We start from the raw sequence: 19,924 nt of genomic DNA, 5'->3' as shown, positions 1-19,924 counted from the left end.
AGCGTCCTTAATTTTAATTAAATCTAACAAGTATGTACAAATTTGATCTTCATGAACATATCTTATCAGGAAGCACACAATTTTTACGTCGGATACGTCTGTGGTTTCGTCAACTAAAATTGAGAATAATTTGCCTTCTACTATTTCTGTAGCTTTTAGTGTGAAAGATTTGTTTATAACGTTTCTAATAATGGCTGTGATTTTGCTACTTTTAAGCGACAGATTGCTAATTATCTCAGAATCCGGTGCTGCCGATTTCCACATGTCTATTGTCTATATAATGTTCAAGTGAGTGGAAGGATCTATTGTGCTCCACTATATCTAGGCAAACCTTAATTTCTGCCACCTTTACGCTATGTTCAAAGTTTGTACATGGTTGATGTGCAGGTAGCTCTTCATGTGCAGGTAGCTGTTCATGTGCAGGTAGCTGTTCATGTGCAGGTTTCTCTTCATGTGCAAATAGCTCTTCATGTGCAGCTAACTGTTCATGTGCAGAAACCTCTTTTCTGTCTTCGCGTCTTCTTTGCTCTACAATTCTCAGGTTCCGCTATGAAATGTTTAATAATTTACATGTAAATATCTCTATTATTAAGGCCCATTGGCAGAAACGCTCGGACACGTATTTACTTATTTTCGACATAGACCCATCGTGCCAAGGCTCATCAAAATCGATGTCTATCATTTAGTGTCCTCCCCTTGTTTATCGTCTTGATCATCGCGATCGATTGACTTTATGAAGAGCCCGGAAGTACGTACAATCGGTCTTGACCATTCTTTTTCTTAACAAGGTTTATCGGACTTGCAAACGATGAAGTACTTTCGCGTATCACCTCGTTAATCAACAAATCATAGATTATCACTCGGACTTTTTCACGCTAAAACATAGATAAGCGATAAGGGTGATAACTTATTACCTTGTCTTCTTAAAAAGCGATTTTGAGTTCGCCCGTACTCACGCATCGTACTGCATTTCCCGTTGCGACCATGTGCTGCTCCAGCAATTTTCTCCACTGCGTCACGCACTTCGTCGCTTCCAACGTTGCAGTCTGTCGGGATCTGCACCCCGTGTACAACATGTGGGTGAAGTTAACCCCCCGTTTTGTAAAAATTAGTTGTACTAGTTTGTACTAGTTATCGTTGTACAAACTAGTACAGAATGATCTTTTAATTTTTTACAAAATGGGGGCTAACTTCACCTGCACATGTACAACCGATTGTGATACACTTCGACCGGTAGATATGTATTACTGTGGATTTATCTCACACTGGGAATTCAAATAATAATTGGATGGTGATTACAAATAATTATTGAATACAAATAATGTATTGAACTAAAAGTGAGACCCCCTTTGGGCCTTTTTATACTACGTGAAAAAAAAATTCATTTTTTATCAAAATGGCTTGATGAGGAAGATTCTTGAAAATTTTCTGCCCGGTTTCGTTAAAAAAGCGTACACCTCGATCGCAGCCACCCCCCGTGAATACGTTTTTTTTACAGCAAATCTGCTGTCTCAAATCTCATTCTATTTAATAACAACATACATTGTTTCTGCTCTAGACAATTCAGAAGTTGATGTTTTACAGGGTATTGAAAGTTTATAGTGAACACTGTAGCAACAGGGGAAAAGCAATGAAGCTGTGCAAATTAGGGTAGACTGTACTATGAACCTCGCGATAACGTAAAGGAAAACAGTACTTCTAGAGGAGAAAGATTTTATAAGGAATTTAAGACGGAATTTGTGGATGACGTGAATAGTAATTAAAAAACAAATTATTTGCCGAAAATACCATTACCTTTTATTACTGTACATTAACCTTCATTAGACAAAGAAAAGAATTCTGTATTCTTATCCTATATTCTGCCTGGTTTTGTATTTTAGAATAATATAAAAAAGTTTTGCACACTCTGTGTAACTCAATTTTAACGCGTATTTTTGCTTTACATTATTGACTTGCAATTTTACGACATCTAATATTGTAACACTTAAAACATAATATGGTTTATAAGTTTAACAAGACGAAATCAAATTCAGCGATTCATTTGTTACAACGCCAACGCCATACTTGATGTAACTGTGATCTCATGGACCTGAAAGGAATGTTGAGATCGTATATATGGGACATTAATGCTTCCAAAATATATCACGAAATGTCTGTTTTTCTTAATGCAACGCAACACGTTTATTTGTGCTCACCTGTACACGCTCTGGCGTCCCTAACGCATAAACCACTGCATCAGCGAGGTCCTTGTCTTGCAAAGGGTTCAGTTTCTTGAGCTGGTCTTCATTCTCAATGAATCCCGACAACATTTCTGTTAACACTGCTCCAGGACTGATGTTCTGTAGGAACATAAACACAGTATAAATCTTACAATTTGGTTAGCATCAAAATGAATTGAATCAATTACTATTAATTAATTTATTCATTAAATTATCATTGAGTATAATATAAGATTAATTATAAAATTGTAATTGTAGGTGTTATGTACAAACAGAGTCACGCTAAATCAGTACAATCGGTCTCTTGGCATGATTAGGATTGAAAAAGGACTTTCAACGACATCATCCCGAGTATCGTAGAATTTTATACTACAAGGAGTACTACTGAAAAAGTGAATTCTTGAAACATATTACAAAAAATACCTATTTAACAAAGTTTGTTATTGTGCTATACTACGTAGGAATGTTATACCACTTCGTGATGCGCAAATAAAAAGGGGGAGGGGACATCCGAACGTGTACATATATCATGTATACTGTGAGACAACACTGTATCAAGTATTGTATTGACTAGAGATGTACCGACTAGTGGTCGACTACTAAGTCAGTTAAGGGGAGATTCCGGTCTAAAGGTACGTGTCCAGTTGAGAGTAAAACTCACGCAAGAAGCTCTCGATAGTTACTCTCATATTGTGTGTCCACTTGAGAGCAATTTCGAAAATTTTTACTCTCAGGTAGGCGATAGATAACTCGCCGAGAGCTTACTATCCGATGGAACGCTCAGAACCGTGTCCACTGGAAATTGGTCCGCGCCTACTCTCTGCAGTTTCTCTCAGTTTCTTTTAAGCTACGAACGAAGTGAAGCCGTGGTTATGGATGTGCAAAAACTTAGTGCTTTGATTATTGCTTATATTTTAAAAGAGAGAAAGAAGCAACGTAGAAAGAGAAATTGCTGAGTGGATGAAATGAAATAGTTATATACTTTGAGTTGCTTACAATAAATGGCGTACGTAAAATGTGTCTCGCCACTCGGCTCGACGCAGACTGCCTCGGCCTCGCAGTTCTCCCGGCTAACTGCCTAACAACACTTCTCTGGCAACGCCGTGCCTCGCAACGCCTATCTGGCAACGCCGTGTCTGCCGCGACGCCAGCCTACTACATAATCCAGAAGACCTAACCTGGTTCGTATTTCGGAAGCAACTGTCGGATAGTAATATTATTATGTATCCACTCGAGAGCAAATTGCAACGCGTCCGCTGTCTGATAGTTGAACGTCGCTCTCCGACAGTCACTCTCGGAAGTAGTGTTCACTTGCGAGAAATACTCTCGAGAGCTTCTCGCGTGAGTTTTACTCTCAAGTGGACATGTACCTTAAAAGTCGATTTTTTTTTAATTTCATTTTTCAATTGTTCAACCTTTCAGGAATACGTGTCTAAAAGGATTTTTTGAAATTCGTAAAATTCCTGAAGTTATAGGCATTTGAGTAGCGGCAAATGCATGGGAAACACCCGGCTACTTGGCACTCACGTAAAATTTTAAACGCGTTTTTCTCGAAACAGTGTTTTCAAAACGGTGGGACCTATATCTCCAAAAAATATTAACCGATTCGACTGAAACTTTTTTTATTTTGAAGAATATACTTCTAGTAAAGAAATAATTCTCAAGCTCATAGTAGCTGCAATAAAAATTCGTCTAGTTTTGAGCGTCTCAGGGTGGCGTAACTCCTTAAGCCAACTATCCGGCCACTTTTGTAATCGGCGACTAGTCAGCTTCTTGGGGGCCGATTAATCGGCTAGTCGGCCAAAACCCTAGTCGGTACATCTCTAATAATGACGCATGAAAATGTCGAGACATTCAGGTGACAATTACTCTACATTAAGTCTTACCGTAATTTTAATGGGTAATTTCGCTTGTATCATTTCGTGACGAAGTTCCGTTCCCAAAGCTCTCAGGCCATATTTACTAGCAGAGTACAATCCAATTGGTACCTGTAAGGCTTCTGCATAGAGTCCAGCTACGCTGTAAGTTGTAGGCGTGCATACATACAGTTAATATTTCAAACACTGAGAAGTTAGATGTTGAAACTTAATCCCTTCGTCTTTCTCCATTCATGTTATACAGCAATGCCTCGTTACTAGATCACGAATTCGGTCCGGCAATGATCTTCAAACGAAGTGTAGCACTCCTACGTTTGGTGGGGAGGGGGGATTCTGGAGGGGGGATTGGTTTTTGGATAAGTTTTAGAGGATGGAAAAACGGGATAGGTATACGTGTTTTTTTTTATAGCCGCCCCTTTTCATATTTCGGGGGTGAACCACCCCTCATAGTTCATAAGGGGTACAAAGTTGTGTTCTAACCCAGACCTTTACCCCCTAATAACGGTGGCTGACGACAAGAACATTATTTATACAGCAAGTTATAACGCAAACTAAATTTATATCAGCCTAAATTTTTATACCGTTTATGGAAGGAATTTTGAGGGGTGGTTTCACCCTCTAGTCGTTCCTCTAAAACATATCCAACAACCAAAGCAATCGGAGTCACCATCTATTCTTATGAACTTTGAAGGGTGCTTTCACCCCTTAAACATGCAAATGGGCTAAAATAAAAAAAAACGTATTTCTTATTTTTAGGTACTCTAAAACATATCCAGGAACCGGGGCAGTCGGAGGCGGACACCTGGGAGCCTCTGCTTGTCAGTAGAGAGGATTTTCGGCCAGAGTAGGAATGTATTAGATTTAGTAGCGAGGCATTACTGCACTTGTAACTTGTGAGTGGCAAATGACAGCTCGTTTTCGAGAAAAGTCAATTGAGATTGACCAAAAGAAATATAAATATAGCTTTCTCAAGTTGCATTTGTAGGCATAACACTAAAAATAGCTAAAAATCGTTAAACACGATCTAGCAGTATAGCCAGTAGAGTAAACTTTATTCCTCAGCGTAAGTTAACCTTTGTAACTGCATTACATACGTATAAATAAATTACATACCTGTTAATGTTAATTATATGTCCGGGTACATTGCGCTTCTTGATCGACTGCGAAAATTCTCGGGCACAAATTGTTGGAGCTAGTAAATTGGTTTCTAGTATTTTACGGTATTCCTCAGTTGGCGAATCTATAACACAAAGGTTATATAGTAGAACGGAGCGATATTATAAAGGCGAAAATTTAAATTTGAATTTTCAGTTGGCCTAGGTGCGAGATAGTTGTCTTTTGATTAACCAAACACAACTGTAAAAGAAAATTTGGAAAAATACTCATGTCTGCAGGTTCCTTTTTCTCCTAAAAATGATTAAATGATTATATGATTATATGACTATGTGACTATATGACTATATGACTATATGACTATATGACTATATGACTATATGACTATATGACTATATGACTATATGACTATATGACTATATGACTATATGACTATATGACTATATGACTATATGACTACATGACTACATGACTACATGATTACATGACACTATATGACTACATGACTACATGACTACATGACTAGATGACTAGATGACTAGATGACTAGATGACTAGATGACTAGATGACTAGATGACTAGATGACTAGATGACTAGATGACTAGATGACTAGATGACTAGATGACTAGATGACTAGATGACTAGATGACTAGATGACTAGATGACTAGATGACTAGATGACTAGATGACTAGATGACTAGATGACTAGATGACTAGATGACTACATGACTACATGACTACATGATTATATGATCATTTTTAGGAGAAAAAGGAACCTGTAGACATGAATATTTTTCCAAAAATTTTTTACAGTTGTGTTTGGTTAATCAAAAGACAACTCTCCCGCACCAAGGCCAACTGAAAATTCCAATTTAAATTTTCCGCTCCGCCCTATTATTTAGGTATGTACTTATAACTTGTATCATATTTTAACTCAAATAGTGTTTTATCCTTTTTGAATGTTTATTGTTTGTTTTTATGGCACATGTTACCCGTAGAAGCCGACAAGTTACTTATTTTAGGAACATGCGAAGTCATTTGGAACTCAAAAACTGTTGATTTTTCGAGCTGTTTGCACTAAGAGGAAAAATTAATTGTTCAGGAATGTTGTACGATTTCAGACTACGAAATTTCGTCAGTTACGAAATAATGTTTCTTGATGATTCTGCCTATATAATAAATATCCAAAGTAAAACTGAAATCACATATGTAATGAACGCAGTAGCATTATCTATCTTACATAACACGTGCCACTTTTGAATCACAGTGATTATTGCTGAAAGATAAAGTTGCGGTTTTTAAATTATTAATTGATAATTTGAGCAGTGGGTATAAAGTGTTCCAAGATAAGAACAGATAACAGTACCTAACGTTCAAACTATTGGCGTTACAAAAGATTAATAAATGACAAATTTTTACTGTTTTTGAACATAGTATCTGATAGGATAAAAGTAATATTTTTCATTATCTTTATTTAATGTTACTTTAAGATGGACTTGATTTTCTTTTTTAGTTGAATGTTGTATTTTTTTAGGTAAATAAAATTCAACAATATTCTATAGAAGTTGCTTCTACAGAAACACATTACAATGTGAACATGAAGCAACTGAGCGTCAAAACAATGGATGCAAAATTCTGATAAAAAATGACATTTACATGTTGACTAACCCGAATGGCTACTTCTACTTCTGCAACCAGAACCTGCTTCCACTTTTCTTTTCATAGCTATCTTACAGCAGTTCACCACCTGCCTCTTGTGATACACCTGTATAAAATGTGTCATGATACCGGACGTTCCAAGAAGAAGAGCATCAGCGAAAACTGATGTTCGTCCTGTCAACTTGTTTTACATTATGCACTTCCTACATAAGTATATATTACGAGAGGTAGTAGTACATGGACAATCGCTTGGAGGTATAGATAGTTGCAAAAGTGCCGTAGCCATTTAAGTCAACCGACACGGAAAATTACATCATTTATAAATACATTCTCACTGACAATGAATTTCCTTAACTCGGCGGGAGATGCTACTGGGTAAAATTTACCACAGAGGCGCTAGTTGCGAAAATATGAAGACTGTTTGAGTTTTTGTTACAATTTTTTAAAGAACTTTAATAAAGATTTTAAGATATTTCATAAATTTAGTTCGATTCTTAAAACACTGTACTTTAATATAAAAATTACAAAGTTAAAAAAAAATATATTCTGAAACCGTGGTTTTTTACGTTTCAATTTTGGATATTTTTGACCCGGTAGCGACAACCTGTGTTACAATATGGGGTGCGCCTCCCGCCGGGTTAAAAACGAACGAGTGTACATAAGACGGTCAGTCAAACATAAACCGAAATTTATCAAAAACTCGTGTACCATGTAATTTATTTGTAGAGTTATTTTGTTCATCATTTCCATTAATATCTACACACTTTTGCCAGAGAATTGGCAGTATCTTGAGTCCGGTTTTATACAAAGTAGTGGGAAATGTCCAAACCCAAATGAGCTCGAATAATTCTTCCACTTCTACGTTATTCGAAAACTAAAAATCGGGACTGTAAGGGAGATGTTCAATAATGACACCTAGTGCAGATGCGTAAATTATTCTGGGTTATGGCGGCTGTATGGAGCCTAGCGTCATCATGAAGAAGCAACACACTGCAGATCGAGACGTCACGTGCTGTGGATCGATAAGCTGTTTTGACCTTGTCTAACACTTAGCAGTAGTGCGCAATATTAATCGTCCTTCGCTCATAAATAAAATCTACGTTGCACAACGGCGCTAAGTACTGCCTGCTCACTCATCGTGCTTGCTTCTATCAATCAGGACAACTGCAATTACGCGGGTAGTTGATTACCTCTTACTCTTATATAAAATCTCTCGACTTTTTTTATTACTGTTGCTTTTCACCGGAATAAAAAGTTCAGGCTCAAACAACTTACATTCGATTTTACACCTGAATATTATTTAAGGCATTTTAATGTTAATTATGCTTGTATGCTTGAATATAGCAGGTGCAACTCTTTGGTTGTGTTACGAGCCGAGGCTGAGGGCAATGAGAGTGGCGGCTGCGAGGCCAAGGATTGTATTTGTTTATTAGGGTTTGTTAGTAGCGGACGAACCGGGGTCTGGTATCCCCGGGAGCTGCTGTAAGGAGGTTGGATGTCGTGGACGAACCGGGGTCTTGTATTCCCGGGAGCCACTAGGAAAGGTAGGCTTCACGGACGAACCGGGGTCTGGTATCCCCGGGAGCCGCTAGGAAGGTGGATATCGTGGACGAACCGGGGTCTGGTATCCCCGGGAGCCGCTAGGAAGGTGGATATCGTGGACGAACCGGGGTCTGGTATCCCTGGGAGCCACTAGGAATGTTAGTTTAGCCTCGTAACTTAAAAATGTGATACACCTTGAGCGGTAAAGGAGTATCTGTGTGGGTTGATTTCGAAGAGTAGATTCAGATGATGAATGATTCAAATAAGGAACTCTGAGTTAGATATCGCCCGTCGCCAGGACTGTTTAGTCTCATGCACCCCCCTTCAGGAACACAAGCAGGCTAAGTCCCAGTCATAAACCATCGAAGGCAGGACAGCGTGGGGCTATCCGCCCTCGACCCTACCCTTAAAATTGGTGATGCTAACAGCTATTTCTCCATTGAAACATTAGCTCTAAAATTATTAGACGTACAATGTAACAAACATTGAAATACACATGAATTTATCAATACTCTCGCATCAAGCAGCATTATTACGCAGAGTCTCGCAAGAACAAATTTATAATTCCGAATGAAGCTATTCGATAAATTAACATAAAAACATTTTTTTTAAGTGATTTTATTCAGCTTCAATCCTCTATTTGTTTGTTTTGTTTTTATTGTTTTCCTGTGATTTAAAGCAGGATGGCGTTTCAAGCTTATTTTTGCTTATATTGCCCAACGAACTATAGTCCCATTTTTATGTTCCCTCCTCTCTCCTTCGGGTCCCAGCAGCAGCAGCGCACCGGGAGAAAGGTGGGTCTCCCATCTTTCCCCAGTACACCGCGCCGTGATGCTTAACTTCGGTGATCTAACGAGAACCTTTTTTGTGTAAATAATAAACTTTATTAAGAAAATAACAGTATGTACATAATATATATAAGTAGTCTTAATGTATCAATGTACTTCGACAAAATATACTCTCTTAAGCCTACTCCCTGATTAACCTAATAACCTTTACCTAGCGTATTGAATCAGCCTCGTGCAGTTACAGTGTTTACGCTTGTTCGGTGGGATTGTCTTAACTATTTGTGTCCATTTCTATTGTTGATAGTGATTCTAGAATAGGAAAACTATGTAAGATAAGAATCTATTTTCAGCATTACTTAACGAGAACCGGTGTTTTCCATCACGGCTACGGCCGCTGGTTTCTGTTTGCTTGTTTGGTTCAAATCTAGAAACTCAATTTTAACCCACTTCCAACTATTCAATAGACTTGAAACAAGACAATACAAAATCATGGGGGAAAACCCCGAAGGTTTTAAAAAATTACCCAGTCTTCAATAAATATAATCAATAACCACAAATACAAACGACTTGAAATCAGCCTATAACCACAAAGCAAATCGATTCAATTTACATAAAATCAGCATATACATAACCACAAATCAAAACAACTTGAGAGCAGCCTAGCTACAACCAATGCGATTTCCGTAAACATGCAAATTATTACCGAGAAATGATAAAACAAGCACAAATAATTAAGTTAATCATGTGGATATTTCCTCTGGGAAACCTTTTTTTTCACCGAAAATATATATGGGTCGCACGTATCAAATATCATGCAAAAATAACAATTTTGAGTTTAGGAATCTATTCGTTGAAAAGTTATGAGGAGAAAAAGTTGCAAAATTTTGACATAGTTTCTAACCTTTATTGTGACAGTTACAGTGGTTGTCGCATATGATTCGTTGTTGGAGGTTGGAGGGGTAGGAGTATGTAGTTTCTTTGTTTTTCGAAACCGTTACATTGAGGGATTTCGACAGCATAAAATACTTAGGGTGATTCGAAAATACTTTAAAATATTTTTTTTACATTTCGAACAAAATTGTCTTTTTATGTTATATATTTAAATACTGCACTCCCTCTCCTCTGTACAGTATATACGTTGACTTATTCCAAAACAACGCATTCCTCTTTCTAATTTGTCTACGGTATTAGTATTGGTTGGACCCAGAGTAGCAAGGGGGCGCGCGCCCGCATGGTAGCGAACCGTTGTGAGTTTGGGCATAACCTAAAATAATTTTTTCCCCAGGAAAAGTAGGAAGAGGGTGCGTTTTTAGTATCTGGGGGTCTGTGATTATACTCACCAATGCGGCCGTGCCAGGCCCGTGGTCTACGTTGTATAGAATTGGTTAAAAAAAGTATCCATTCAAATTGAAGCATAATAGTTGGTCACATTAGGGGTTAGAATATACGACAAAATTTCACAGTCCCTTTTACTTAATAACTTTTTACTCAATAGATTCCCAAACTCAAAATTGTTATTTTTGCATCTTGTTTGATACGTGCTTTCGATCTATACAAATTTTCGGGAAAAAAAAGGTTTCCCAGAGGAAAAGTGTACCCGGTTAATCCAGTAAATTAAGTTAATTTAACAATAAATTGGGTCCGTTTGCACGTGACACTAAACTTGTGGCGTTTCGCTGTCGCGACATTGCATGACAGTGTGAATCCAATGTTACGACATGGTTACGATATCGTGACATCTAATGTCGTAACGTTTGATTCACGCTGTAATACAATGTCGCGACTTTACTGTCACGTCAAAACGCACTTAGTATCGTTAAATAGACAATGCCACAATGGCACACTGTCTGTCGCGTGTTACGTGTTATGAAATAAAAAATAAACAACAGATGTGTCTGTGGTGTGTTCGGAAACAAATGACACTCTACAGACTAGACAACGACGTAAAAAAAAACTATGCGCACAGAAAAGCCCTGTCAAGCGTGGCGAAAAGACGAAAAATTACCGACATATAATTAATCCAAATATTGAGAATATGGGAAAGGTAAGTATTATATTGTATATTAGGGTGCCACTTATTTCTTGACTTTTGATTTTGAAAGTAGTCAGATTTTCTCCTAGACCCTTAGTTTTGAAAATAAATTGAAAGATATCTAAAAAAAATTGGTGCATTTCGAATGTCCTTTCCCCTTTGATCGTTGTTTAAACATATTTAAATGTTTATAATTCAATAATAACTTATATCGTTATATTCGCGAGGGTTCATAGAATAATTTGACGGAACAAGCAACCGTATAACTATTACTGTTTCGACACAAAGGATGTTCAAAGATGAAAATTTTTTTTTTTCAAAATCGGATTTCTCGAAAACTGAGGTTGATGACGACATACGGTTTGCGGACTCGTGTTCAACGCACACAAGTTTATAAGAAACGGCTATAGAATGTTACAGATCAAAACGGCTGTTGGACAGTGATACGTGGAACGGCAACGAGGTGCGTGGGGAGCACAGTCACTGTACCTCTAGTACCTTAAGCCTAGTTTACATTAGTCAAGTAACTCGGCCTAGTGAACTGAGTGCTCGGCCCAGCTATATGTGCTGTCCGCTCTACAATTCGACTTAGCTAATACTCGCCTGTGTACTCGACTTTTTTACTCGACTAACTGTTTACACTAATCGAATTAGATATGCTTTTTCACACTCGTCACTCTACTGTAGCGTTTACTTGACTAATGTAAACTAGGCTTTAGTGATGTGTTTTCCCTGTGTTTCACAGCACAACACATCCCTCCATATTGGTGTCAAAGAATAAGAAGTGCGTTTACGTTATATTACACGCATCAGAACGCAACAGAAACGAAACCGTTACATATTCTGCGTTTGTCAACATTTTGGTATTTTTCACTAAAATTGCGACAATTCAAGGCGGGGTTCAGAACAGAAGCTGTTAAGAAATAGCAGACAAACTGATAGAAACACATAAACATATTAATATAAAGGCTCATTCACTGGAAATAAGGCCGCTAATATCTAAAACAAATCGTATCATAATCTCAAACATGCACCCCATAATTCCCAACAATGTAATTGAAAATAAACTATCTGAATTTAACATTACTCCGAAATCACAAATTTCGGGCATAAGGGCAAGATGGAATGATGCTGGCTTTATACACATACTTGGTTTCAGAAGGCAAATGTACGTGGACCAAGATGACGTATGTAAACTAGCTGAGTCAATACAAATAGAGCACGAAAAAAACTGTGTATTGGATTGGATTTGCATCACCACTGAAAAGCTTACTTGTTTCCTGTGTAAAGAGGAAGGGCACCTGGCCAAATATTGCAAAAATGTTGAAATTAATACGTCGACTGTTACACCCACGTACTCGCAATCGGCAAACATACAAATACTAAGATCAAAAACAGAGAACCCTTGAACCAAAGACACTGAGCAATCAGAAAACCCGCCTTCTAAGGAAGAGACTGTAACCAATCAATTAAGAACCCCAGGAATAAACACCTTTAACTCTTTCGTTACGGGTGCCGACTATAGTCGACACCCATGCGACGACCTGTGTACGGGTGCCGAGTATAGTCGACATGTATGCGACGACCCGTGTGTACGGCATTGAGCTATAAGAATACCTAGAGAGAGAACAGAGTAATGACAGCCGGTCCGAGAAAGAGGGAAGTAACGGGTGAACCTATCTCTGTCTTACAACAGCCTATGGATGTGTAGTGCATGTGAGTAAAGTTATCTGCGCACACAAAATACATACATAACACAGATAGTACAGATGGAGAGGGATAATAGGAAGAAGAAGGATAGGTTCACCCGTTATCTTCTATTTCCCTCGGACCGCTGTCGCCTCTACTTCTTCCCACTGCTGTTCTCTCTCTAGGTATTCTTATAGCTCAATGGTGTACGGGTACCGACTGTCGTCGGTAAAAAAGAATCTACTATACCGGTAGAGTATCTCTTGATTCTGTCGACCCATATTGGATTAATTAACCCAGATGCGAATGTAAAAATTGTAATGCAGGTCTCTGCGTCGATCCTTGATTTAGAATTTACCATTCTGAATTAAATTACTAAGAATTATAATTTGATATATAACTACCCTAAATTGTATTTTTATTTATAATAATAACAAAATCTGTAAATATGTAAATAACTGAATACTCATAAAATATACTCATTTTCATGTTTTTCATATAATACGACGAAACAGTTGTTACGTAGCTCTTAAAAAAGTGTACATACAAGAGAATTCCAAGGTGGCGTTGAAAGACGTAAGTACGAACACCGAAGGTTACCGACGTGCACACTTTGCGGCGCGGTGCCCCGTTCAGTGGCGTCACTCCAGCGGAGCGGACTGCCGTAACGGAAGGGTCCTTTAACTATTTCTACGCACACCGAAGAAATTACGGAGTCAGACAGCGTCCCCGGGGATAAGCGAGACAAAAACGGAATCCCAAGGACCCACAAAGGATAAAAAGAAATAAAACACGACCAAAGAAGAAAAAAACAAAACGCAGGAATCTACGGTAGGCATGAACCAAAAACTAGAAACGGCACAACACTTCTTTCAAAACAATGCCGTAACTCCTACTGTAGACTTCAACAACCTTGTTGAGTTTCTAACATATTCTATATAGCATCAAAATACACGCAGGATATATCTAGAGACGCGGTAGCGTCTCGACGCCAAGTACATGTTTTGACACCCTGTATATGTCGAGTGTTGTTACCGCTATCATTTACTCGTCGCCCGGCTAATCCAATCGTACCTGAAACTTATTTCATTAATATCTCATTACGCCTGCAATATTTCCTAAATTTAAAGGCATTTTTCTGTTGTAACCCGAATGTAAGCTTTTGAATAAGACCAAATTCAATAAAATCGGTGCACGCATCATAGAGATATCGTAATATCCCCTCATGGATCAGTTGGAAACGGTATCGTAATATCATGTCATGGATCTGTTGGAAACGGTAAGATTTTTCTTCTGATTCTTCGTCTTAACCAATCAAATTTTGTCGACATAATACGTATACGCGTTACACGCACACCTTCAGCCAAAAACTAACACATGTTTCGTTCGTCAATCGCTATCTTCACTATGCAATCTACTCCAAATTTTAACATCTTACAGTCAAGTTATAACCTGATGAGTGTCAAATAAGGTAGGTTGTCAAAATTTGAGATTCCACGTGTTTTTACAAATATGTATCGTTGTACCATTGAATTGCAACCGAAATGCAGTCTCAAACACAAGGTAAGTTGCCGAAATTTGAATTGCGACATGTGCGTTTTCTACGAGAAACTCTGTTTTCAAAGAGAGGTTCGTAAGCTTGATATTTCTAAGAGAACATATGGGCTAGGTAAGTACCGCGGAGGGCGCCGCCTCGCGGTCACTATTTTGAAAAGTGGGATGATTAATCGAATGTATGACATGGTTGAATATAGTAGGGAAAGGAAAGAGGGTGAAATTAGCGGAAGTTTTAAATGTTTGAAATTAGTTAAAGGATAAACACCGTACGAAATTCACTGGACGGCCACGCAACAAGTCGATGGCAATAACTTTATAAAATATTCGTAATAAAATCTTTCAAATTTAGGTATAACGTCCACTAAGAACTCTTCATTTCTGTGTATCAGTATGCGCACATAGTCCTGACTGAAATAATAGGGTTTATTATAGCTAGTGCATAATTAAGGGGGTACACACGGGTAATGCAGCTCGCTGCATACCGACACAATCTGGCCCGAAACATGGGTTGGGGGGCATACGTTGTTTGTCCTTATATGAGCAAATTTTGTCCTGGGCGAGGTCTCATTCGAAAGATGAAGGTTCAATGCAGCCCGCTCTGGTCATGGTTCGACGAGATTCTGTTGATATCTAATAATATGAGTGTTGAAAGTAGAACAAAAGTCGCTAAAATACACCCGCGTGAATCCAAGTATTTTTAGGTCACTAAAAGAGTTTTGTGACTCAAACGATGACCAGAGCGGGCTGCATTGAACCTTCCTCTTTCGAATGAGACCTCACTTAGTCCAAAATCTGCTCGTATAAGGACAAACAACGTATGCCCGTGATTGCATTCCCAAATACGAGTTCCAGCATATTGGCGATAATACAGAGCAAGTCACGTGACAAATTTAATTTGGGTAGTGTATACGAGATGGCGCCTACTTGGGAGGACTAACAACGTGGAATCATAGCAAAACTGAAACGTTAGGTTGCTTGATATATATGCCAGTGCCACAGCAAAAGTGTGATGTAGTCAAGGTATGTATTTTCGTGCGATTGTAGGTTAGGTTATACGGCATTTTAGTATGCATTTTAGGCATATATTGGCGAGGAACTACATACTGCGAACTCTATACATTTTACTAAATTAACGCTTTTAATGTAACACATACAACACTTGAAATCGCTGTCGAATTTATGTTATAATTATATGGCCACTTTATTGGAAATAAAAAAAGTGTGTTTACAACTTTTTTACTAATACTGGAAATATTGATTTACTCATATCAATTTTCAGAATATGGATGTTACAGTAATTATTTGAAATTATTGCTCTCACTATTATTTTTTTTTATTCTTTCGACTATTGTATAAAACATATAAGAAGCAATAGTCTCCAAACCAATCAACAGTTGACTCCCTGATTTTGTTTATAATTCTTTACGGTTCTATCTCCTAAGTTAAATAGTCCTTAGTTAATATTTAAAATGCAGACAGGTTTAAAAAAAATAAAACAACTTAAAATAACAGATGTGACTTATTCTAATTTCACTCAGCAAATGCCTATATTGTAAAATAAGAAAACGTTTTTGTTTAGAGCGTAAAGTTTAAATTACAACACAATCGGCTAGTGAAATCCAGGGCTCAGTGTAAAGGAATTTGAGCAGAAACAAAAGAAAATTCGACATTGTATCATGTTTGCTCTCATTATAATCAGGAAAATGTTGTCAATATTTGAAAAAAATGTTTATGCATAAATAAACTAAAAGTAAGAAAGTTAAGCCGTTATTGTTATTGAAAAATTGTTGTGTATCTGCCGGGTTGCCAGCAACATTATGCAGGAACACTTATTTAGCGGAGAGGAACACCCACAGGAGCTAACCTAACAAATTTCGTTTTCTGGGGACATCCCCTCATCTATTTTTTCTCTTCACTTATAATTATTTACTGCCAACGTAGAATATTGTAGCATAAGCACATTTCAAGTAATCAAAATATACAATGAATTTTCTACGTTTGCACGACCAGCAGGCTTTCCGTTAAAATTTTTACAAGTAAATACAACGCAACAGCTTAGGATTTATTTTCTTATTCAGAATAGAATACGGAAATTGCAAACAGCTCCCTCTCTCGTGCACCAGGCAGCCGCGTATCTATTGGTATTACCATTTCTGTCCAGAAAACAAACTGCTGTAATACCGACCTGCCAAATCGGCCAGGTCACGTGACGTGTCTACCCCCTTAACTGAAGGAGTTGAGGACATTTTGTTATTCCATTAATCAACTTGAACACGAACAGAAAGTCAATGCGTACCCTCCTACTTTCAAGTGATTTCAAGTTAAGCAACTTCAAGACAGGTGTGTACTCGTGATCGTTATACGACATCTTACGTCCAGATTTGTACGCAACGAAACGCAGAAAATTATAACAAACCTCCCAAAATTCTAATGATGTTAGAGTTCGCAGACGATATTCTCATGTACGCGAAAATAGTTCCACTAAACCGATGCAAGAACCTAATTGAAAAGTCCATAGGCATAATCAAAGACTGCCTCAGATCTTTAGGCCTCGAACTCGGCGCTCAGAAAACAGTATCCATTCATTTTAATCGGAATAAACACTACCCAGGCGAAACAGAGATCAAAATTGCCGATGTTGTAACTAAATACAGTTACTCTACAAAATTCCTAGGTATCATTTTTGACTACCAACTGACGTTTAAAAGAAACGTGATATTTTTCGTGACAACGAAAACAAACGTGTTGTGTTTCGTAAGAAAAATGAAGCTAAGTTTGACTGACCCACTTCACACCATACTATTCGAATAGTATTCGAATAATAATATTCGAATACTCAAATATTCGAAGTTCATTCGTAGCATTCGAATACTTGTAAAATATTCGAATAAGATGTATGTCCCAATTTCTGCTCATGTCCCCATTTCTGATCATTTCGTATTTTTCTTATTATTATATGCGTTACGTTTCTACTATAGTTGCAACAAAATAATTCTAAATTATTTAAACATTTACGCGAGTGTTGCACGAGCTTGGGTCAATACATACATCGCTATTTTTCATGAGCAGAAATACATTTAATTACAAATTACTAATAGTTAAATAGAGCATTATATATTTAATTACAAATTACTAATAGTTAAACATCTTGAAATATCTTTCTTAAATAGTTTTTGAATTGATTGATTTATTATTAAAGAATTAATCAATTACTCTGCAAGTTTTCATCACAAACAAATTTTTTACACCTTCTTTATGACGAGTTACCTCTTAAATGAGCAGAAATTGGGACATTCACCTTATTAAATTATTCGAATAGTCCCAGCCTTAGAGCAAACGCGTAAAATCATGCAAGCTTTAATAAAAATATTTCGAGTGCTGCGACGAGATACTTGAACGAAATATTGTCTAAAAGTCGCCGGATACCTGTTGCATCTGTACAAAACGTGATATTTAACACAGATTTCATAGTTTTCGCCACTTTTATTACCTCATGTTGACATAATACAATGTATCATGTCACCGGTGGTAGAAGCGGAAGTCTGGTGATTCTACATAAAAAAATAAGTCGAAAATACAGAATAATATTTTTTGATATTACGCTTCGTTTTCGAAAAAATTGACCTGAGGTGGCACGCTGCGGTAAAGGGACCGCTACTCACCACTGCACTGTGACTGTAAGCGAGAACTCATAGTAAGGGGGAAGCGTACGCCTTGGGTGCCAAAAACTGTACTGCAGCGCATGTTTTTTACTTATTTTTTTACGTAGAATCAGTTTCTACCCCCGATTACGGGGTTACGGGGCACCCTGCATATACTCAGTTTTGAGCATGTGTTCCGTAAATATATAGTTTAACCATTTAATGCACTTTATTTATCGAAAAAATATTTATTCCATTTAAAAAAAAAACATAATGTCACCCAGACTTTGCTGTGAGACATATTTTCGAAATGTTTGGTATTTCCTTACGTTGCCCACTTGATACAGATAAATTATTGTTAACAGCTTCTTTCGTCACATTATCGCAAGTGACAAAAACGCGGACTGTCAGTGTGAACATCTTGTATATAACTTCCCTGATAACCATCTGTCTCCAGTCTGACATCAGATTGGTAGCAGCCCAGATAGACTTTAAAGTGAATTCATGAGATCGTCCTGAGATGCCGAAATGAATTTATCGAAAATTTGAAGCAATGTACAGTAAATTCTGTTTGAATAAATATATAACATCAAATTTACCCAAATTTTACATCGTATCATGAGTTAAATTCTTGATCATGCAATGAACCAATACATTTACTACATGCTTGATCAATATTGCTATATCGTTAGAATCATGTTAATTTACTAAATGTGACTAAAACATATGTTGTAAATATAATGTAAAGTGATGATGGCAATTTGCAATCATTGTGTGCCGCATTGATTGCTGCAAATGTGATTCAAATATGATCCCTATTTTTCAATGCACAACTGTAGGTAAATTTTGCACAAATATAAGGTAAATAGATGACGGTCTGACTCGGGAACGTTCGCAATCCGCTTTCGAGAATGATCGGATAATTTTTCATTTTGTGTAAATATTAGCAGCACGTCATGACTCAAATATGATTCAGATATGACCCGAACAGAATATCCTCATCGAGTGTATAAAGATTGCTACAATATTTTCTGTTCTAATTGCATCATTACATGTCTTAAATTTAACGCCAAAGTGAGCACGCACAAAGCGCACAACATTGTTGCATTACGTGATTTGATATTCCATAAACTTTACGCAAATTTGCTGTAAATTAATTGTCTGGCTGGGAGGGTCTGGCTCTGGCATGAGAGCGCAGAGTCTGCCGTCAGAACCGTAGCAGATGGAAGAATCTGCTGCGGATCTGCTGCCGATCTGACATCAGGCACTGACATCAGGCTCTGCACCTCAGAACGCAGCCATCTGCGGACACAGACTACTACGGTTCTGATGTCAGATTCTGCTGCCCAGATCTCGCTATCAGGGTTCCGTATTCTCTAGGATTTTGAAATCGACCTAAGCGATCAAAGTTGGTTTGAAAATAACAGAAATGAAGTGAGGATTAGAAGAGAAATCTGTTACCAATGACTGGTATTTGAGTAGCCACTCCAGCGTTGTTTATAAGAATATCAGCGCCGCCTAATTCTTTTTCAACGAATCGAAACACTTTCAGGATATCCTCCTCTTTCCTCATATCGCATTGGACGGGGTAGAATTTGCCCTTGCCAAGTGTCGCGGTTAGGTCCTGAAGCTTGTCCAATCTTCTCGCTACACCAACTACCTTAACACCATGACCTACAAGTGTTTTAGCGATCGCCACACCGATCCCGGCGCTCGCGCCCGTAACGACTGCTACTTTTTTGTTCCAACGATCCATTGTTCGCAACACCGTTTGATGACAGACTGAACTGTCTGTGCAATCCGCCG

At 37.7% G+C, this 19,924-nt stretch overlaps 1 protein-coding gene and 1 long non-coding RNA gene across 2 annotated transcripts in view; one reads left to right on the top strand and one right to left on the bottom strand.

Moving 5' to 3' along the window:
• The window catches only part of LOC143367127 (uncharacterized), a 277,661-nt gene extending 272,462 nt beyond the window's left edge, over positions 1-5,199 (top strand). The window contains exon 3 of the long non-coding RNA XR_013084992.1: positions 4,945-5,199. This is a non-coding gene — a long non-coding RNA (uncharacterized LOC143367127). The remainder of the gene's footprint in view (positions 1-4,944) is intronic.
• On the bottom strand, positions 1,905-19,924 carry LOC143367048 (farnesol dehydrogenase-like). Its single transcript, XM_076808663.1, has 5 exons — positions 19,580-19,924; positions 5,210-5,336; positions 4,106-4,238; positions 2,196-2,339; positions 1,905-2,089 (listed from the first exon to the last, which is right to left on the bottom strand). The coding sequence occupies exons 1-5, from the start codon at positions 19,872-19,874 to the stop codon at positions 2,045-2,047; spliced, it is 744 nt and encodes a 247-aa protein (XP_076664778.1). The 5' UTR covers positions 19,875-19,924; the 3' UTR covers positions 1,905-2,044.

The sequence above is a fragment of the Andrena cerasifolii genome, chromosome 3 (genome assembly GCF_050908995.1).
Source record: "Andrena cerasifolii isolate SP2316 chromosome 3, iyAndCera1_principal, whole genome shotgun sequence".
Classification (NCBI taxonomy): Eukaryota; Metazoa; Arthropoda; class Insecta; order Hymenoptera; family Andrenidae; genus Andrena; species Andrena cerasifolii.
The sequence above is the reverse complement of the archived record's forward strand: the minus strand, read 5'-3'. Positions and strand labels throughout refer to the sequence as shown.